The sequence below is a fragment of the Mesoplodon bidens genome (genome assembly GCF_964165515.1).
Source record: "Mesoplodon bidens genome assembly, chromosome: 2".
In the NCBI taxonomy this organism is placed as follows: Eukaryota; Metazoa; Chordata; class Mammalia; order Artiodactyla; family Ziphiidae; genus Mesoplodon; species Mesoplodon bidens.
In genome coordinates this window covers 128833337-128857323 of record NC_138177.1, presented here as the reverse complement: position 1 = coordinate 128857323, position 23987 = coordinate 128833337, and the positions used below count along the sequence as shown (strand labels likewise).

At 35.1% G+C, this 23987-nt stretch overlaps 1 protein-coding gene across 1 annotated transcript in view; it reads right to left on the bottom strand.

Moving 5' to 3' along the window:
* Positions 1-23987, bottom strand: part of DNAI4 (dynein axonemal intermediate chain 4) — a gene marked incomplete at its 5' end in the record, with an annotated part of 130478 nt that overhangs the window by 70619 nt on the left and 35872 nt on the right. The window contains 1 exon segment of the mRNA XM_081223865.1: positions 5745-5900. Coding sequence (XP_081079991.1) covers positions 5745-5900 — 156 coding nt within the window.

The following is a 23987-nucleotide window of genomic DNA, read 5'->3' as shown; positions in this document are numbered from 1 at the left end:
CAATTTCAAAAGCTTTTGCACAGAAAAGCACACTATCAACAAAATGAAAAGGAAATCTACCGAACAAGAGAAGACATTTACAAATCATGTATCTGATAAAGGGTTAATATTCAAAATATATAAAGAACACATACATCTCAATATCAAGAAACCAAATAATCAGATTAGAAAATGGGCAGAGGACCTAAATAGGTATTTTTCCAAAGAAGACATACAGATGGCCAACAGACACATCTAAAGATGCATAACGTCACTAATGATCAGGGAAATGCAAATCAAAACTACAATGAGATATCACTTCAAACCTATCAGAATGGCTAACATCAAAAAGACAATAATGACTTCCCTGGTGGCACAGTGGTTAAGAATCCACCTGCCAATGCAGGGGACATGGGTTTGATCCCTTGTCCAGGAGGATCCCACGTTCCGCAGAGCAACTAAGCCATGAACCACAACCAATGAGCCCACGTGCTGCAACTGCTGAAGCCCACACAGCTAGAGCCCATGCTCCACAACAAGACAGGCCACAACAAAGAAAAGCCCGTGCACCACAACGAAGAGTAGCTCCCACTCGCTGGAAATAGGGAAAGGCTTCATGTAGCAACGAAGACCCAACGCAGCCAAAAAAAAAAAAAAAGAAAACACAATAAATAACAAGTGTCAGCAAGGATGTAGAGAAAAAAGAACCTCTTGCACTGTTGGTGGGAATGTAAGTTGGTACAGCCACTATGCAAAACAGTATGAAGATTCCTCAAAAAACTAAAAATAGAATTACCATATGATCCAACAATCCCACTGCTCGGTATATATCTGAAGAAAATGAAAACATTAATTTGAAAAGATACATGCACTCCAATATTCATAGCAGCATTATTTACAATAGCAAAGATATGGAAACAACCTAAGCGTTCATTGATAGATAAATGGATAAAGGAGATATGGTATATATATAATGGAATAATACCAAACCATTGAAAAGAATGAAATCTTGCCACTTGCAACAACATGGATGAATATAGAGGGCATTTTCCTAAGTGAAATAAGTCAGAGAAAGACAAATATTGTATGATTTCACTTACATGTAGAATCAAAAAACCAAAATAAATAAACAACAAAAACCAGAAGTAGACATAGATACAGAGAACAAACAGGTGGTTGCAGAGGAAATGAGTGTGGGTGGTTGGGTGAAACAGGTAAAAGGGATTAAGAGGTACAAACTTCCAGTTATAAAATAAGTCACAAGGAAGTAATATACAGCATAAGGAATATAGCTTATAATACTGTAATAACTTTGTATGATGACAGATGGTTACTGAACATACCCTGGTGATTATTTCATAATGTATTTAAATGTTGAATCAGTATGTTGTAAAACAGAACCTAATATAATATTGTATCCATTATATGTCAATAAATTTTAAAAAGAATAGCTAAAAATCCAAAAAAAGTAACAATATCAAATATTGCCAAGAATGAGAGCAACAGGAATACTCATTCATTGCTTGTGGCAATGCAAAATGGTACAACCACTTTTGAAGACAGTTTCATAGTTTCTTAAAAAGCTAAGTATACTCTCACTATACGATCCAGCAAACACACTCCTAGGTATTTACCCAAATGAGTTGAAAACATATCCACACAAAAAACCAACACATGAATGTTTATAGCCGCTTTATTTATAATCACCAAAAACTAGAAGCAACCAAAATATCTTTCAATAAAATAATAGATAAACAAACAGCGGTACATCCATACAATGTAATATTATTCAGTGATAAAAATAAATGAGCTGTCATGATAAGACATAGAAAAATCTTAAATGCATATTGTTTAGTGAAAGCAGCCAGTCTGAAAAGGTTGTATATTATACAATTCCAACTATATGATATTTTGGAAAAGGCAAAAATACAGAGACAATAAAAAGATCAGTGGTGGCCAGGGGTATAAGGAAGGAGGAATGATAGAACAGGTGGAGCACAGGAAAAATTTAGGTCAGTGAAATTATTCCATGTAAAACTGTAATAGTGGAAATATGTCATTATGCATTTGTCAAAATTCATAGAACAGTACAGCACAAGGATTAAACTGTAATGTAAACTATGAATAATAATATATTAATATGGGTTTATGAATTGTAACAAATGTACTACATTAATGCAAGATGTTCGAAATAGGAGAAATTTTGTGTGGAGTTGGGACAGAGATGGAGTTATATGAATCTCTCACTACTATCTGCTCAACTTTTCTATAAACCTTTGCTTAAAGTGCCTACTCATTTTTTAAAATCTAAAACCCTACTGCAAAAGAAAAAAAAAATCCCTTAAGAGAAAATATTTTTTCTCTGTGAACTGAGCTATGGCCTTATACACTTCCAAAAATGAAAACTATGGGTCTCTTTTTCCCTTGAATATGATAACAGAGGTTAAAATAGAACCCATATATTCAAAGTTTAAATGCAATAGAAATACTTCTTAAAGCAATATGGATCATATTTAACTTTCTTCTCTTTGTGTTTACATTACAAAATCTCAGAGTCAAAAAGGACCTTAGAGGTGACCTAGTCCTAGTTTTTATCTGAATTACTTTAATTCTTAATAAATCTGATCATTCGGCTCTGTTGCATACATTTTTCTATGTTTTATTTTCTCCCTTTTCCTAGTTCTGGGGTCTCCTATTCCACTAACTGGCCATAATAATAAAATAAAATTTATTTTCACTTTGTATTGTAGTTATTGAATATAATTATATTATCCCTTTTTGCTTTTAAAAGCACACCCATACACACATGAAATAAAAGACCCGCAATTTGCTACATTTTCCTTGTAGGACCTTCCACTAACACTTTTTTGTGGATCAATGGCTTTAATGGGGGTGGGATAATATACTTTGAAGTCCCATGTAATTTTTAGTCTAAGATTGATTTTTTTTCCTAGCAATTTTTGGAATCTTCTAAAAGCAAACCTACTGTATGGACATTAATACTTAAAAAACAAAAAATAATGTTTCTTTAGTGGTTACTAATGATTCATTCTGCCCCTTCACTTTCCTCTGAGAAAATGAACTGGTGTTTATTATAAATAACTTTCAGTAAAATATGGATATAGTCTACATACCGTAAATATCATTTTAAAAAAACCAAAAGGATATAGGTAATACATCTAAAGTTTAGACATTTTTAACATTAAACTTGAGAAACAATGATAGAGCAAGTTATAAGGTGATAAGTTCCATGAATCTGTATCTCTGAAGGGTATGTAGTCATTATAAATAAGTTTATTGTTTTTTGAAAATTCCCAATTCTTTTTAAACTTGGCTTTTCAAAATATTTACTGATTTGCTTTTTTTATTTTTTATTTTTATTTTTTGCGGTACGCGGGCCTCTCACTGTTGTGGCCTCTCCCGTTGCGGAGCACAGGATCCAGACACGCAGGCTCAGCAGCCGTGGCTCACGGGCCCAGCCGCTCTGCGGCATGTGGGATCTTCCCGTACCGGGGCACGAACCCATGTCCCCTGCATTGGCAGGTGGACTCTCAACCACTGCACCACCAGGGAAGCCCCTGATTTACTATTTTTAAATATTACATTTGTCTTTGGGTCAAAATTAGTGAGAGTAGAAATATTTGAGTTCAACTTATGAAAATTTACCAAAACTTTACAAAACTTTGCCAGGATATAGTTAGTCTGAAGTAAAGACCATCCCTTAAATGTAGTAATATTGTTCTAGAAGAAAAAGACTCAGAAGTTCAGAATATGGAGAGAAAAATTATATAATCACAAAATAATCAGAAGTGGAACTTAACAAACTTCTTATAACTGAACTTTGTAAAAATTCTTTCATAGCAGTATATCTGGAGAATTACAATTTTGTGTTGGTTTTAATTATAACATTTAATCTTAAAACTTAACATACTAAAAGTTAAATTTGTAATGCAGGATTTCCAAGCCTTGGTACTAACGACATTTTGGCCAGATAATTTTTTTTGTTGTGGGGCTGTTTGGTGAATTGATGAAATTTTAGCAGTATCCTTGACATCTACCCAAAATGTCATCATAGTCATGACAACCAAAAATGTCTCCATATATTGCCAAGTGTCCCCTAGGAAAGGTAAAATTGTCCCCAGTTAAAAGCCATTGTTGTTAACGTATCTCTATTTTATGTTGTCACAGAGCTTGCATATTTTCTTTTTCTTACAAGTTATCTAACATACAGAAAGAGAGAGAGAAAACTGTGGAAACTACGTGTATGAAAAAGAGCTTAAGAGCAAGTAAAGAAGCGACAGAGAAAGATACAATCTTTGAAACTCTTGACAGGTATCAAAGAAAAAATAAAATTTTCAGTTCAAAGTTCAAGACTATGTGAAAGAGTAACAATGCTATTTCTAAGTAAAAGTTGTATTTTTCATGTTCCACCAGAAAGAAAATATTGTAACTACTACAAAAGAATTTATTTAAAATGTCACATGAAAACATCATTCCAAAAAATCTGAAATAACAAGACACTAATAAAAGAAATTTTAAAAGATACAAATAAATGGAAAGGTAGTCCATGCTCATGGATTGGAAGAATTAACATTGTTAAAATGTTCATGTGACCCAAAGCAGTCTACAGATTCAATGCAATCCCTATCAAAATTCCAATGGCAGGTTTCACAGAACTAGAACAAATAATTCAGAAATTTGTGTGGAACCACAAAAGACAGTGAATAGTCTAAGCAGTCTTGAGAAAGAAGAACTAAGCTGGAGGTACACACTCCCTAATTTCAAACTATACTACAAAACACTAGTAATCAGAACAGCATGGTATTGACATAAAAACAGACTCATAGATCAATGAAACAGAATAGAGAGCACAGAAATAAATGCACACAAATATTGTCAATTATTTATGACAAAGGAGCCAAGAATATACAATGGGGAAAGGATAGTCTCTTCAATAAATGGTGTGGGGAGAACTAGACAGCCACAAGCAAAAGAATGATACTAGATTACTATTTTACACCAAACGTAAAAATTAACTCAAAATGGATTAAAGACTTGAAACATAAGACCTGAAAACATAAATCTCCTAGAAGAAAACATAGACAATAAGCTTCTTGACATTGGTCTTGGCATTGATTTTTTAGATCTGACTCCAAAGCAAAAGCAACCAAAGCAAAAATAAACAAGTGGTACTACATCAAACTGAAAATCTTCTGCATAGCAAAGGAAACCATCAACAAAATGAAAAGACAACCTACTGAGTAGGAGAAAATATTTGCAAACCATATATCTGATAAGGGGTTAACCCAAAATATATAAAGAACTCAAAGAACTCAATAGCAAAAAAAAAAAAAATCTGATTAAAAATGGACAGATAAGCAAAACAGACATTTTTTCCCAAATGGTACATGAGATGTTCACCATCACTAATTATCAGGGAAATTCAGGGTATTATGTTAAGTGAAATAAATCAGAGAAAGAAATGATTTCACTCATATGTGGAATGTAAAAAACAAAACAAAACAAAACTCATAAATGCAGAGAACAGATTCATGGTTGTTAGAGGGGAAGGAGGTTGGGGGGTAGGTGAAATGGGTAAAGGGGGTGGGTTAATTATAGGGTGACAGATAGTCACTAGACATTGTGGTGATCACTTTGTAGTGTATACAAAGATTGAATTATTATGTTGTACACTTGAAACTAATATAATGTTATACACCAATTTTACCCCAATTTTTAAAAAACTGAAATAAATGAAATCTTACTTTTTTCTAAATTACTCCCTGGCAGTCTTTGGTCCCAGTCTTTAGAAGGTATGCTTGCTTTACTACTTGAATCAACTGTAGATCTTTTTACTGGTAAAGATGAAAGCTCCATAGCATTATAAGAATCGTACAAATCCCAAGCAGTGGACATTATACCTAAATAAAGAAACAGAAAGGTAAAAATTATTTTGAACCAAATTCTAATATTTTAGCTTATATATAATGAGTTATAGCAAAATCTAAGATAAGAAAATCTACTGTTCAGGGAAAAAATACTATTGTTTTCCAACAATGGCAGGAAGTAGATAATGATGAAAAAGAAATAAATCAAGAGGACACCTTAAGAGATCCTTAGCCATTACACTTTTAGCATCTACAAATACCTTAATGTTTTAGTAATAGCTGCAAATAATCCTCACCGTCTATTCTGATCCCCATGCCTTCCTCTCTTTATCCCAAACTGGTGCCACATAATCTCATTAGTCTGTCAGTATAGGTGTGCCTTGATATGGCCCTGGACAACCATGTTATAATAAGGTTTGAAGGTGCTTTACTTAAGGTTAACATATAACATGCTATATTCTACAGTACTTTTTATTTGTAATCATATAATTCCATTTTTATCAAGTTAAATTTCCTATATACTTATGTGTAAAGATTGTATTTGGGAAAGTGACAGACTCTGTTCTCAGGAAATTTATAGACTAGTACGGTTATTACCTTCCCTTCTTAAATTTTTGTTTAAGTTATCTATATTTAATCAAATTAGCAAACATAACAATGGCCTCCAAACAAAAATTGGTAATGTTATTTATCTTTAATATATAAAAATGAAAAGTGCCCAACCCCTTTTATTGCTGATATAACAATGAAATTCTCATATATAAATTATTTTATCAGTGACCAGGTAATGATATATTCCTACATGCTAACCTTACTAAACTTTCAGTTAAAGTACAATGATTTAATAGAAAGTTATTTTCCCTGCAAATCAAAACAGGATCTAGATCTAATAAATGCAACTATTCATTGTTAGAACTTTTATTTTCATGATGTGGAATGAAGGAACTCTGGTATTTAACAATGTTTTCAATTAGTAAGAATGTTAATTCACATCTCATAATAACATTTCTATCTTAATGAACTTATCTTGATAGTATCTAACAAAGTCATGCACAGAGTAAATAAATACCTAGTATATTTTGCTGAATTGGAAAGGGTACAATTTCCATGGTCACAAGTAAAAGACCTTAGAAAGAAATTATTTCTTTGAATTTTGAATTACCTAACCTTCTTTTTCTTCCTTTAACTAAAAGTTTAGTAAGTTGAGCATATAGAAATATATTGTTACACGGTCATTAATAAGATAATGTTACATAAATAAATATACAAGTTATAAATGAGCAATGTAAGATGTTACAGTGATTTACAGTTGTTTCTTCTTTAAAGATAACAAATAACATTCATTGGTAATTTTAGTTTAGGTAACATCATTACATTTGTTCACTGGAATAAATTTAATTAACCTAAGAAACAGAAAACCTAAGAAACAGATATTATGTACATGCAATAATATCATGTACAAGGTAGAATGATAAATAGTGAGTGTGACTTCCCAGTTTTATACTGCCATACACTATTAAAGAAATCTTATTTTAATTACTATCAGAAAAAAAAGTATTCCCTACTATATGTATGTTTTGAGCATTTCTGAGTGTACGATTGTGTAAATAGTTGTTACAAGTTTTAAAACATTGTTTCTATCTACTAGTTTAATTCAGACTATAAAAGAGCAACAATTGGCCACATAACATTTATAGAAAAATAATTTTATTTTAGCTGAGTAAAAAGACATGCTTACTGTAAAAGAAAAGGTAAGACTTACATTTCCATCACCTAGAAATAATAACTGCTAACATTTTCATGCATGTCCTTCTAGATTGACATAAATATATATGTGTTTGTATATGAACAAATATATATGCATATTTTTTAATAAAAATGAGTTCATATCACACATATTAAAAGAATATTTATTGTAGTATAATATACATAGAAAACAAACTGTCTTTATGAAATCTACCGAGTTTTAGGATTTAACTGTATTTTCAAAAGTTAGCCAGGAACACTAATACATTTATTGAATTATCCATTTATTTGAAATGACACTTCTGTAATAATTTATTGTATGTATACTGTTAGGTGGGAAAACATTTCCTCAGTTTTTGTGAATCTTTACAGAGGCAACTTCAGCTAAATTGACATTTCTGGCTTCTCTATGTCCCTCATTCACTAATTGCCAGGGAAAGAGAAATGGCTAATCCTATAGGAGAGTTTAGGAGAAGGAACTGCAGCTCAGCCACTTCTGGATTCTTTTGTTAAGTCTGCTCACTTGCAAAAAGCATGCATTCTGGTCTGTTCTCACCCATGCAGAGGAGGTCTGTGCTTTTCTAGCTGTGCCAATTACTATTGGTAAGATCTATTCTGGAGCAGAAAAACAGCAATACCACTTAGCTATGGATTTAAGGCTACATTTTTCAATTAACTTCATCAGTAATAAAGGTACTACTTTTATTTCCATCTCTGTGACTCCTGAATGTCTTTCAGTTTCAACCAAAATCAGGCAAGGAAGACATGCTTTTTTATTGATCCATTAAATCTCAATACTTACTTGGTCTGTATCAAATTCTTTAATATAAATTGTACCATTATTATTTTTTTTTTTCAGTACACGGGCCTCTCACTGTTGTGGCCTCTCCCATTGCGGAGCACAGGCTCCGGACGTGCAGGCTCAGCGGCCATGGCTCATGGGCCCAGCCGCTCCGTGGCATGTGGGATCTATCCGGACCGGGGCACGAACCCGTGTCCCCTGCATCGGCAGGCGGACTCTCAACCACTGCACCAGCAGGGAAGCCCTGTACCATTATTTTTAAAATTTTTATTGGAGTATAGTTTATTTACAGTGTTGTGTTAGTTTCAGGTGTACAGCAAAGTGAATCAGTTATACATATACATATATCCACTGTCTTTTAGATTCTTTTCACATATAGGCCATTACAGAGTAGAGTTCCCTGTGCTATACCCATTATTTTAACAAAATCTCTATTGTGAAATATATACCTTCACAGAAGAGTGTATAACACATATGTGTAATGTAAAGAGAGAATTAATACCATGTATTCACAAACCAATATAAGAAATAGAACATCCTTAGGTGCTTAGAAGCCCCCTGGACACTCTCCCATCATAGGCCCCTTCCTTCTAGCTACCTCCAAAAGAAGTATTCACTTTTCGTAACTTTTGTATTGATCATTCTCTTGCTTTGTTTTAAGGTTTTTTCTCCTGTGGCAAATGCTATTGGGGTCCTGCCTGTATCCATTCTGCATCACCTCTTACTTGCCAATCTCCCAACTACCAGCACCTGCATTTCTCTGCTTGGGTCTGTCTTTGGTCATCAAGACCACTTTGATGTCCATAAATTAGGCTGGGATTGCCAAGGAACTAACAAGCCCATCAACCATCAAACAATGTATACCTATATAATACATTGTCTAGTTTAAAAAACAGAATAGCAAACACTAACACAGATGCATAAGGAGAAAACAAAACCACTATTAGATGCGGACAAATAGATGAGGACTCCCAAGAGAAGACAAGCAGAACTATCTGGGCCATAATCTGACTTCAGCTTCTTTGAGAGTTTATAAGAGACACTTAGAGGGAAATCATAGGGTGAGACCATGAGTAAGTCCTTGGAAACACAGAGCTTAACCGACTAACAGCACCTGACAAGCTAGGCACTGAATGTCCACTGAAAACATGGTCAGGGTAAGTGGGCTGCTTTGTGTTTTCTGTTCACTATGACTTCTCTGCTGCTCTTAGGATTATGGTAAAACAGAACATGTCTGTGAAGTGAAATGAGTTTCCTCAACTTCCCTAAGGAGACCTACTGGAAAGGAGAGTAGGGACTATATTAAGAATGGTAAAATCCAGCTAGATACAGAGAAGGATCTGGGCAGATTTACTTGAGCATTCTGTCCTCAGGTTAAGAAGATAGGACTGAGTTTCCAGTTCCACAGTTAAGGGGCTTGGAAGTTGCCATTCTGTACTAACAGCACGTAAAGAATTAAACAGACTGAAAAATCAACACCTCTTCTTGGATCTGAAAAAGAGGTAAGGACACAGAGAAAAGAACTGCTGCCTTTAAGATTGGAGAGTCACAGTTTACTGGAGCAGAGACTCAGAAGTAGAAACTGCTGTGGGAACCAGTTCTGGGGTAGGAAAACCTGAACTATAAATGATGAATTGGTGCAAGTTCAGTGTGGACAAGTCTGAGAGTTAAAAACTCTAAGGGGCCCAGTCATAGGGAAGCCCCTGCATTTTGTGAGCTTTATCTCCGGGAGCTGGACCAGATTCCCAGAGTGAGTATGAGAAAAAAAAAAAAAAAATCCCTCATGCTTCTGGTAGGGGAAGGGGAAAAGAAACCATTCTGAAATATACCAGAGCACTCTGTTCTTAACAATGCCTGCCCTCAGAATAAACTAGTTCACCAGCGAACAGCCTGCCAGGGTCTTTTCAGAGCCTAACTGACCTGTGGGAAGGGAAATACCCAGCACCAGCACACTGGAGACATCTTGTCCTACCTAAGGGTGCGGAAAAAAACTGAGACACATTTGTGAAGTTCACAGTCCACAGGAATAGGTATACTGAAAGGCTGAAACCTAATCAAGGAACTAAAATGCTTGCCTCCTCCACACCTTACCACCACAATACTAAAGGCCTATTTATAGCAGCTCCTTTTACCTGATACATCATGTATGTCTATCAAGAAAAAATTACAAATCATACTAAAAGATAAAAAAAATTTTTGAAGAGGTAGAGCAAGCATCAAAACTAGACATGGCAGGGATGTTGGAGTTATCAGACCAGGAATTTAAAACAACTGTGATGAATATGCTAGGGGCTCTAACGGATAAAGTAGACAAAATGAAAGAACAGATTGGCAATGTAAGCAGAGAGATGGAAATCATAAAAAAAAAAAGGACCAAAAAGAAAAGTGAGAAACCAAAAACACTGTAGAAGAATGCCTTTGATGGGCTTATTGGTACACTGAACACTGCTGAGGAAAGAATCTCTGAGCTTGAAGAAATCTCAACAGAAACCTCCAAAACTGAAAAGGAAAGAGAACAAAGACTGAAAAATACAGAAGAGAAAGAAGGGAGAAAAAGACAGAAATCTTATTTGAAGACATAATGGCTGAAAACTTCCCTAACCTTGGGAAGGAAATAGACATCCAGACCTAGGAAGCCCAGAGTTCCTAATAAGAGGAAACCAGGGCTTCCCTGGTGGCGCAGTGGTTGAGAGTCTGCCTGCCGATACAGGGGACACGGGTTCGTGTCCCGGTCCGGAAGATACCACATGCCGCGGAGCGGCTGGGCCACTGAGCCTGCGCGTCCGGAGCCTGTGCTCCGCAACAGGAGAGGCCACAACAGTGAGAGGCCCGCGTACTGCAAAAAAAAAGAAAAAAAAGAAAAAAAGAAATACCACTCTGTGCATGGCCACAACTGTGAAGTAAGCAAAACCCTATCTAAGCAAATGTAGCTTCATCCAGCCAAAGAGGTCGAGGTGGTTCTGGAAACTTTGATGGTGGTTGTGGAGGGGGCTTTGGAGGGAATGACAGCTTTGGTCGTGGAGAAAACGTCAGTGGTCAAGGTGGCTTTGGTGGCAGATGTGGTGGTGGCTATGGTGGCAGTGGGGATGGCTCTATTGGATTTGGTAATGATGGAAGCAGTTTTGGAGGTGGTGGAATCTACAATGATTTTGGCAATTATAACAATCAATCTTCAAATTTTGAACCCATGAAAGGAGGAAACTTTGGAGGCAGAAGTTCTGGGCCCTGTGGTGGTAGGGGCCAATACTTTGCCAAACCACAAAACCAAGGTGGCTATGGTGGTTCCAGCAGCATCAGTAGCTATGGCAGTGGCAGAAGGTTTTAGTTGCTGCCAGGAAACAAAGCTTAGCAGGAGAGGAGAGCCAGAGAAGTGAAAGGGAAGCTACAGGTTACAGCAGATTTGTGAACTCAGCCAAGCACAGTGGTGGCAGGGCCTAGGTGCTACAAAGAAGACATGTTTTAGACCATACTCATGTGTATGGGCAAAAAAAACTCGAGAACTGTATTTGTGACTAATTGTATAACAGGTTAGTTTAGTTTCTGTTCTGTGGAAAGTATAAAGCATTCCAACAAAGGGTTTTAATGTAGATTTTTTGTTTTTTGCACCCATGTTGTTGATTGCTAAATGTAATAGTCTGATCATGACACTGAATAAATGTGTCTTTTTAAAATGTGCTATGTAAAGTAGTTAGTCTACTCTGAAGCCATTTTGGTAAACTACCCCAACAGTGTGAAGTTAGAATTCCTTCAGGGTGATGCCAGGTTCCATGTGAAATTTATTTACAACCTGCTTGGGTGGAGAAGCCATTGTCTTCAGAAACCTTGGTGTAGTTGAACTGACAGTTACTGTGTTGTGACCTGGAGTTCACCTTTAAAAGGGTCACCCAAGCAAAGTCATGGAGTTTTTTGGTTATTAATATGATTCTTGGCACATCCTATGCAATATATCTAATTTGAATTATGGTACCAGGTAAAGTTATTGTTGGGAATGAAGCTTGTGTATCATCCTTTATCATGTGTAACCAATAAACGATTTAATACCCTCTTGAAAAACAATGCTAAAGGGACTTCTTTAAGCTGAAAAGAAAGGATGCTAATTAGTAACAAGGAAATATGAAAGAAAAAGTCTCACTGAAAAGGTAAATATATAGTAAGGTAGTGGATTATCACTTTTAAGCTAGTATGAAGATTAAAAGAAAAAATAGTAAAAATAGCTATGATGACAATAATTAGTCAATGAATACATAAAATAAAAAGATATAAAATGTGACATCAAAAACATAAGATGGGAAAAGAGAATAAAAATGTTGAACTTTAGAATGAGATCAAGCATAAGTTTTTATCCCCAAATCAGTCAGTGTGATATAGCACATTAACAAAATGAAGCATAAAACTATATGATCAACAAAAAGCATTTGACAAAAGTCAACATCCATTTATGATAAAAACTGTCAACAAAGTGGGTATAGAGGGAACAGACCTCAACATATTAAAGGCCATATATGACAAGCCCACATCTAGCATCATACTCAACAATAAAAAGCTGTAAGCATTTCCTCTAAGATCAGGAACAAGACAAGGATGCCCACAATTTCCACTTTTATTCAACATAATATTGGAAGTCCTAGACGGAGAAAATAGGCAAGAAAAAGAAATAGGCAAACAAATTGGAAAGAAAAAAGTAAAACTGTCACTCTTTGCAGATGACATATTATATACAGAAAAGCCTAAAGACTCCATCAAAAAATTGTTAGAACAAATAAAGTAATTCAGTAAATTACAGGATACAAAGTCAATACACAAAAATCTGCTGCATTTCTATACACCAATAAAAAGCTATCAGAAAGAGAAATAAAGAAAAAAAATCTTATTCACAAATGCATCCCCCCACCCCAAAAAAACACCACCTAGGAATAAATTTAACCAAGAAGGTGAAAGACCTCTCTATTGAAAACCACAAGACATTAATGAAAGTAATGGAAGAAGACACAAATAAATGGGAAGACACAAATAAATGGAAGACACAAATAAATATCCATAAATGGATATTTCATGCTCATGAATTAGATGAATCAGTATTGTTAAATGTCCATACTTCCCAAGGCACTCCACAGATTCAATGCAATCTCCATCGAAATTCCAATGACATTTTTCAAAGAAATAGAACAAATTGTCCTAAAATTTGTATGGAACCACAAGAAAAACCAAAGAGCCAGAGCAATCTTGTGTAACAAGGAACAAAGTTGGAGGCGTCACACTCTCTGATTTGAAACTATATTACAGGACTTCCCTGGTGGCTCAGTGGTTAAGAATCCACCTGCCAATGCAGGGGACATGGGTTTGATCCCTGGTCCAGTAAGACCCTACATGCCACGGAGCAACTAAGCCCGTGTGCCACAACTACTGAGCCCACATGCTATAACTACTGAAGCCCACGCACCGAGAGCCTGTGCTCCACAACAAGAGAAGCCACCACAATGAGAAGCCCGCACACCACAACAAACAGTAGCTCCTGCTGGCTGCAACTAGAGAAAGCCCACGTGCAGCAATGAAGACCCAACACAGCCAAAAAGAAAAAGTAAAAGAAACTATATTACAAAGTATAGTAATTAAAACAGTATGCTATTGACATAAAAACAGACACATAGATCAATGGAACAAAATTGAGAGCTCAGATGTAAACCCACATATATATTGTCAATTAATTTGTAACAAAAGAGCCAAGAATATACAATGGGGAAAGAAATGTCTCTTCAGTAAATGGTGTTGTAAAAACTGAACAACCACAGGCAAAAGAATGAAACTAGATCACTATTTTACACCATACATAAAAATTAACTCAAAATGGATTAAAGACTTGAATGTAAGACCTGAAATCATAAAACTCTTAGAAGAAAACATAGAAAGTATGCTCTTTGACACTGGTCTTAGTAATTCTTTTTTGGATATGTCTCCTCAGGCAAGGGAAACAAAAGCAAAAATAAACAAATGGAACTAGTATATCAAACTAAAAAGTTTTGCACAGCAAAGGAAACTATCAACAAAATGAAAAGGCCTCTTACTGAATGGGAGAAGATATTTTCAAGCAATATATCTTATAAAGGGTTACTATCTAAAATATACATAAAACTCATATAATTCAACATTAAAAACAAACAACCTAATTTTAAAAATGGGCAGAGGACCTGAATAGACTTTTTTCAAAGATGACATGCAGATAGCCAACAGGTACGTGAAAGGTGCTCAACATCACTAACCAACTGGGAAATGCAAATCAAAACCCAATGAGATATCATCTCATGCCTGTTAAAATGGTTATTATCAAAAATACAAAAATAACTGTTGGCAAGGATGTGGAGAAAAGGGAACACTTGTGCACCATGGGTGAGAATGTGAATTGGCGTAAGCACTATGAAAAGCAGTATGGAGGTTCCTCAAAAAATTAAAAATAGAACTACCATATCATCCAGCAATTCCACTTCTAGGTATTTATACGAAGAAAAGGAAAACACTAACTTGAAAAGATATATGCACCCCCATGTTCATAGCAAAATTAGCACAATAGTCAAAATATGGAAGCAACCTAGGTGTTCCTTGAGGGATGAATGGATAAAGAAGATGTGGTATATATACATAATGTAATAATATATAGCCATGAAAAAATGAAATCTTGCCATCTGCAACAACATGGATGGATCTTAAGATTATTATACTACATGAAATATGCCAGACAGAAAAAGATAAATACCTCATGATCTCACTTATATGTGGAATCTAAAAAAGAGAGAGACAGAGAGAGAGAGCACAGACACAGAGAACAGACTGGTAAATGGCAGAGGCAAGGGAGTGAGGGGTGGGTGAAATGGGTGAAGGGGGTTAAAAAGTACAAATTTCCTTCTATAAAATAAATAAGGCATGGGGGTGTAATGTACAGAGTGGTGACTATAGTTAGTAATACTGTTTTGTATATTTGGAAGTTGCTAAGAGAGTATATCTTGAAAGTACTCATCACAAGAAAAAACTTTTCTATGTACAGGGATGAATGTTAACTAGACTTATGATCATGATCCATTTCACAATATATACAAACATCTAATTGATATGTTGTACACCTGAAACTAATGTTATATGTCAATTATATCTCAATGAAAAAAAATAAAATAATAAAGAATTAGAGCAGGGCTTCCCTGGTAGTTAAGAATCTGCCTGCCAATGCAGGGGACATGGGTTCATTCCCTGGTCCAGGACGATCCATATGCTGCGGAGCAACTAAGCCTGTGCACCACAACTACTGAGCCTGCGCTCTAGAGCCCATGAGCCACAACTGTAGAAGCCCATGTGCCTAGAGCCCATGCTCCACAACAAGAGAAGCCACTGCAATGAGAAGCCCGTGCACTGCAAGGAAGAGCAGCCACTGCTCACCACAACTAGAAGAAGCCTGCACACAGCAACAAAGACCCAATGCGGCCATAAATAAATGAATAAATAAATTTATTTTTAAAAAAGATAACAAAGGAACACTATGAACAACTCTATGCCAATAGATTTGATAACCTTGATGAAATTGTCCGATTCCTTGAAAGACACAATCTGCCAAAACTCACACAAGAAGAAATAGACAATCTGTACAGCCCTATATCAATTAAGGAAATTGAATCAATAATTAATAATCTTCCAAAACTGAAAGCACCAGGCCCAGATAGATCCACTGAGTTCTACCAATAATTTAAGGAGAAAATTTCACTTATTCCCTGCAATATATTTCAGAGGATAGAAACAGAGGGAATACTTCTTAACTCATACTTTGAGGCCAGCATTACTCTAATACCAAAAACAGACAAAAACACCATAAGAAAGAAAAATGGCAGAACAATAACTCTCATGAACACAGATGCAAAAATCCTCTATGAAATATTAGCAATCAAATCCAGCAGTATATAAAGAGAATTATACACCACAATTAAGTGGAGTTTATCCCAGGTATACAAAGCCTAGTTCAACATTGGAAAATTGATTGATGTAATCCATCACATCAACAAGTCAAAGAAGAAAAATGACTTGATCATATCAACAGATTCAGAAAAAGCACTTGACAAAATCCAACACTCGTTCATGATAGAAACTCTCAGTAATTTAGGAATAGAGGAGGAACTTAACTTGACAAAGAATATCTATAAAAACCTACAGCTAACATACTTAGTGGTTTTCTTCTAGAAACTAGATTTTCCACTAGGATCAGGACCAAGGCAAGGATGTCCCCTTTCATCACTCCTTTTCAACATCCTACTGGAAGTCCAAGCTAATGTAGTAAGATAAGAAAAAGGAAATAAAAGAAATACAGATTGGAAAGGAAGAAATAAAGCTGTTTTTGTTCTCGGATGACATAATCATCTATATAGAAAATCTGAAAGAATTAACAAAAACTACTGAACTAGTAAGTGATTACAGCAAGGTTGCAGGGTACAAGGTTAATACTACACAAAAGTCAATCTCTATCCTGTACACCAACAATGAACAAAGGAATTTGAAATTTAAAACAATATGATTTACATTAGCACCCCAAAAATGGAATAGTAATAAATCTAACAAAATATGTACAAAATCTATTATGAGGAAAACTACTAAACTCTGATGAACAAAATCAAATGAAATAAATGGAGAAAGATTCCATGTTTATTAATAGGAAGACTCAGCATTATCATGATGTCTGTTCTTCCTAATTTCATCTACAGATTCAACACAATCCCAATCAAAATCCCAAGAAGTTATTTTGTGCATATCAGCAAACTGATTCTAAAGTTTATGTGAAGGGGCAAAAGACCCAGAAGAGCCAGCACAATACTGAAGACAAAGAACAAAGTCAGAGGACTGACACTACTCAACTTGAAGACTTACTACAGTGCTACAGTAATCAAGACAGTGTGAATGGAACACAATAGAGTGCTCAGAGATAAACCAACATTAATATAATCAATTGATCTCTGTCAAAGGAACGGAAAAAACAACTGGAGCAAAGATAGTCTTTTCAACAAATGGTGCTGGAACAACTGGACATCCAAATGCAAAAAAAAAAATTAATCTATACACAGATCTTACATCCTTCAGAAAAATTAACTAAAAACTCATTATAGACTTAAAAGTAAAAGAAAAACTAGAAAACTCCTAGAATAAAACATAGGAGAAAATTTAGATGACCTTGGGTATGGCAATGACTTTTTAGAAACAGCAAAAGCACAATCCATTAAGCAGTAATAGATAAGCTGGACTTCATTAAAATTAAAAATATCTGCTCTGTAAAAAGAAATGTCAAGAGAATAACAAGACAAGCCACATATTGGAAGGAAACATTTGCTAAAAATACATCTGGAAAAGGACTATTGTCCAAAATATACGAATATCTTTTGATCCTTAACAATAAGAAAACAAACAACCAAATTTTAAAATGGGCCAAAAGCTTAACACACCTCATTAAAGAAGACATACAGATGGCAAGTAAGTACACAAAAATATGCTCCACATCATATGTCACAATGGAAGTACAAATTAAAACAAAAATGAGGGGAATTCCCTGGTGCTTCAATGGTTGGGATTTGGTGCTTTCACTGTTGGGGCCTGGGTTCCATCCCTGGCTGGGGAACTAGGATCCCTCAAGCCGGACAATGCAGCCAGAAAACCAAAAAACAAACAAATAAAAATGAGTTGCAAAAAAAAAAAAAAAAAAGAGTTGCCACTACTCACCTATTAGAATGTTCAAAATCTGGAACACTGACAACACAAAATGCTGGTGAGGACGTGGAACCACAGAAACTCTTCATCATTGCTTCTGGGAATGCAAAATGGTACAGCCACTTTCAAGACAGTATGGCTATTTCTTACAAAAATAAAAATACTGTTGCCATACAATCCAGCAATAGTGCTCCTGGATATTTACCAAAAGGAGTTAAAAACTTATGTCTACACAAAAACCTGCACACAGATATTTATAGCAGCTTTACTGATAATTGCCAAAATTTGAAACAATCAAGATGCCCTTCAGTAGGTAAATGGATAAATTAACTGTGGTACATCCAGATAATGGATGGTTAAGAGTCTTGCTACCTATATTCTACAAGCCTTCCATGACGGAGGAGAGGATTTCAGAGGTGTCTCTGTGTGTAGCATTCAGTATGCTTGTTTTCTGTTTGTTTGTTTGTTCATTTGTTTTGTTTGTTTGTTAGGTACCCATGTCTTGATCTGTACCTGGTGTTCCCCAGCTAAAGAGCCTCTATTTTGTCCTCTCCAGAGAAGAAATTTCTGACATCTTCCAGGGTAGAAGAGGGGAAGTTGCTCAGAGAATGTACTTGATCCCTTTTTGTGATTGAATTATATTTCATTGCATGTATTTACACATTTTATTTATCCATTCATCCATTGATGGACATTTCAGTTGTTTCTACTTTTTGACTATGGTAAAAATTGCTGCCATGAACATGTGTGTACATATATTTGATACCTATTTTCCATTCTGTGGGGTATTATATATACCTAGGAGTGGAATTGCTGAGTCATATGGCAATTCTGTGTAACTGTTTGAGAAACTACCAAACTGCTTTCCACAGCAGCTGTACCATTTTACATTCCCAACAGCACTGTATGGGAACTCCAATTTCTCAACTTCTTTGTCAACACTTGTTTTTTTAATTATAGCCATTTAATGTGTGAGAAGTAGTAACTCATTGTGGGTTCTTAAAAAAATTTTTTAATTCAATTTTTTTAATGTAATTCCTCCTATTTTATTATTAGTAATCTATTTTGTACATATTAGTGTCTATATGTCAATCCCAATCTTCCAATTCATCCCACCCACCCCCAACCCCAGTTTCCCCCCTTGGTGTCTCTACGTTTGTTCTCTATATCTGTGTCTCTATTTATGCCTTGCAAACCGGTTCATCTGTACTGTTTTTCTAGATTCCACATATATGCATTAACATATGATATTTGTTTTTCTCCTTCTGACTCACTTCACTCTGTATGACAGTCTCTAGGTCCATCCATATTTCTACAAATGACCCAATTTCGTTCCTTTTTATGGCTGAGTAATACTCCATTGTATATACGTGCCATATCTTTATCCATTCATCTGTCAATGGACATTTAGGTTGTTTCCATGTCCTGGCTATTGTAAATAGTATTGCAATAAACACTGGGGTACATGTGTCCTTTTGAATTATGGTTTTCTCAGGGTATATGCCTAGTAGTGGGATTGCTGGGTCATATGGTAATTCTACTTTTATTTTTTTAAGGAACCTCCATACTGTTCTCCATAGTGGCTGTATCAATTTACATTCCCACCAACAGTGCAAGAGGGTTCCTCTTCTCCACACCCTCTTCAGCATTTATTGTAGATTTTCTGATGATGCCCATTCTAACTGGTGTGAGGTGATACCTCATTGTAGTTTTGATTTGCATTTTTCTAATAATTAGTGATGTTGAGCTGCTTTTCATGTGCCTCTTGGCCATCTGTATGTCTTCTTTGGAGAAATGTCTATTTAGGTCTTCTGCCTATTTTTTGATTGGGTATTTTTTTTGTGTGTGTGTGGTACACAGGCCTCTCACTGTTGTGGCCTCTCCCGCTGCGGAGCACAGGCTCCGGACACGCAGGCTCAGTGGCCATGGCTCACGGGCGTAGCTGCTCCGCGGCATGTGGGATCTTCCCGCACCGGGGCACGAACCCATGTCCCCTGCATCGGCAGGCGGACTCTCAACCACTGTGCCACCAGGGAAGCCCGGGTTGTTTGTTTTTTTGATATTGAGCTGCATGAGCTGTTTGTATATTTTGGAGGTTAATCCTTTGTTTGTTGCTTCATTTGCAAATATTTTCTCCCATTCTGAGGGTTGTCTTTTCATCTTGTTTATGGTTTCCTTTGCTGTGCAAAAGCTTTTAAGTTCCATTAGGTCCCATTTGTTTATTTTTGTTTTTATTTCCATTACTCTAGGAAATGGGTCAAAAAAGATCTTGCTGTGATTTATGTCACAGTGTTCTTCCTATGTTTCCTCTAAGAGTTTTGTAGTGTCAGGTCTTACATTTAGGTCCTTAATCTCATTGTGGTTTTGATTTGCATTTCTCTAATGACTAATGGTGTTTAACACCTTTTCCTGTGCTTGTTGGCCATTTGTTTTCTTTCTTTGGAAAAATGTCTGTTTAAGTCCTATGCCCATTTTTTAATTGCATTGTTTGTCTTTTTGTTCTTGGATTATAAAAGTTCCTTCTATAGTCTGGATACTAGACCTTAACAGAGATAGGATTTGCAAATATTTTCTTCCATTATGTAAGTTGTCCTTTCACTTTTTTGTTAGTTATTTGATACACAGTTTTTAATTTTGATGAAGCTCAATAAATCTATTTTTTTCTTTTGTTCACCATGCTTCTAATGTCATATCTAAGAATCTATTATCAAGGCAAAGGGCAAAAATATCTAACCCAATTTTTTTCTAAGAGTTTTATAATTTTGGCTCTTACACTTAAATCGTTGATCCACTTTGAGTTAATTTTTGTATATGATATGAATCCAAGTTTATTCTTTTGCATGTCGCTATCTAGTTGTCCCAGCACCAGTTGCTTAAAATACTAATTTACCTCTATTTAATGGTCTTGGCACCTTTATCAAAAGTCACTTAACCATATATATGAGGGTTTATTTCTGGGATCTCTATTCTATTCTTTTGGTCTATATATCCATCTTTATGCTAGTACCACCCATTTTGATCACTATAATTTTATAGCAAGTTTTCAAATCAGGAAGTATGAGCTCTCTAATTTCGTTCTTTTTCAAGATTGTTTTGGCTACTTGGGGATCCTTTGATATTCCATATAAGTTTTAGGATGACTTTTTTTGTATTGTTGCAAAATAGTCTTTGGGATTATTTTGGGTGGTATTCACATCTTAATAACATTAAGTCTTTCAACCCATAAACACAGAATGTATTTCCCATTTACTTAGGTCTCCTTTAATTCTTTTCAGCAATGTTTTATAGGTGTCAGTGTACAAGTCTTTCGTCTCCTTGGTTAAATTTATTCCTAGGTATTTTATTATTTAGGATGCTATTATAAACACAATTACTTTCTTAATTTCCTTTTTGGATTGTTCATAGGTAATATATAGAAATACAACTGAATTTTGTGTGCTGATCTTATATTCTGCAACTTTTCTTTTTATTTTATCTATATGAGATGATGGATGTTAACTAAACCTATTGTGGTAATCTTTTCACAATATAGGTAAATCAAACCATCATGCTGTACTTATACATTGAGGTATGTCAATTATTTCTCAATAAAACTGGAAAAAATAGTGAGTCTCTTGTTAGAGAACATATAGATGGATCATGGGTTTTTTTCTTCCAGTTTTTTTGATGTTTGTTTTCTTTGTTTAATCCACCTTACCAACCTTTGCTCTTTAATTGGAGTATTTAATCCATTTATTTAAAGTAATTACTGTTTAGGAAGGCCTTCTGCCATTTTTAATCTGTTTTATGTCTTAAATTTTTTTGTTCTTCAAATCCTCCATGACCATTTTCTTTAATGTTTAATTGATCTTTTTTATACTGCATCATTTTTATTCCTAACTTTTTTTCTGTAATTTTTAAGTTATTTCTTGGTGACTGCCTTGGGAATTAAAATTAATTTCTTAAAATTTTAACATTCTATTTTGAATACTACCTTACTTCAATTATATACAAAAACTGCTCCTATACAGCTAAATCCCACCCACTTTAAGTTGATGTTGTCACAAATTATGCTTTGTATGCCCATTAGCATAGATTTAGAATTATTGTTCAATGCATTTATTTTAAATCATATTGCAAAAAAAAATAGGAGTTACAAACCAAAATTACAATATTGGCTTTTGTATGGACTTATGTAGTTACCTTTACCAGTGTTCTTTATTTCTTCATATGTCTTCGAGTTACTGTCTAGTATCCTTTCATTTCTGCCTGAAGGGACTCCTGTTAGCATTTCTTGTAAGGCAGTTCTACTAGTGCTGAATTCCCTTAGCTTTTAGTTATCTAGGAACATCTTAATTTCTCCTTCATGAGGATATATTGTTTTAATTATTTAATTAGATTTCTCCTTCATGAGGATTATTTGAAGAAAATAGAATTCCTGGTTGACAGTTTTTCTTTTGGTGCTTTAAGTATATCATCCCACTGGCTTCCAGCCTCCAGGTTTCTGCTGAAAATTGAGTGTAATCTGATTGATGATCCTTTGTAAATGACGAGTTACTTTTCTCTTGCTGCTTTCAAGATTTTCTCTTTGTATTTCAACTGTTTGATTATAACATGTCTCAGTGTGGAGCTCTTTATTTTTATCTTTCTTGGAGTTCATTTAGCTTCTCGGAGGTGCAGATTTATGTCTTTTATCAAATTAGGGAATATTTAGGTCACTACTTCTTCAACTTTTCTTTGTGCCCCTTTATCTCTTTCTTCTCCTCTCTTTCTGAAATTTCCATTATATGTATGTTGGTGACTTGATGGAGTCCCACAGGTCCTTTAGGCTCTGTTCATTTTTCTTCATTATTTTTTCTTTCTGCTTCTCAGACTGGATTATTTCAACTAACCTATTATTAATATTCTTTCTTTTGCCTGCTCAGATGTGCTACTAAAAACTCTAGGGAGTTTTTCCATTTCAGTTATTGTACTTTTAACTCCAGAATTTGTTTTTTTCCTTTTTATAATTTCTATCTTTATTGATATTTTTTATGTTCACACACCGTTCTCTTGGTTTATTTTATCTCTTTGTCCATAGCTTCCTTTAGCTTTTTTTTTTCTCTCTTTTTTTTTAATACAATTGATCTAAAACCTTTGCCTAGTAAGTGTAATGTCTATACTTCCTCAGGGAGAGTTTCTGTTCATTTCTTCTTTGAAAGATCCATACCTTCTTTTTCCTCTGTATCCTTTGCAATTTTTTTTTGACAATTGAACATTTTGAATATAATATGTGGTACTTCTGGAAATCACTCTCTTCCTCAGGATTTGATATCATAGTTTGCTGTGAGTGGTGGTTGTTTGTTTGCTAAGTGATTTTGCTAAACTATTTTTGTAAAGTCTGTATTTTTTGTCACATATCATCTCATAAGTGTTTGTTTTTTAGCTTTTGGTCAGTTAGTGTCCTGACAGAGATTTCCTTGAACACTTGGGTTTCTTCCCACTCAGAAGAAAAAAAGGAAAGAAAGAAAGGAAAAAAAGAAAAAAAGGGGAAAAAAAAACCTTCCCAGTCTTTGCAGATGGGCTCCATGTTGGGGAATTCCTTCAATGCTTAGACAGGCTGCTTAAAACTATACCACATCTTTCGCTTCCTGCTTGTACTGAGCCTAGAGATCAGCCAGAGGTGAAAGTTTAGGATCTTTTCAGGTCTTTTCTGAGCATGCATCCTGCCCTAGGCATGTGCATGACTTTCTGAATTCCTCTGTATATGCAAGCCTTTTTCAATACCTTAATTTCCCAAAGAAAGTCTCTCCCAGTTTTTTCTTCCAGGCTTTCAGTGTGTCTCTTGTTTGACTCAGTTGCATTATTTTGCCTCAGGTAGCAGTGAG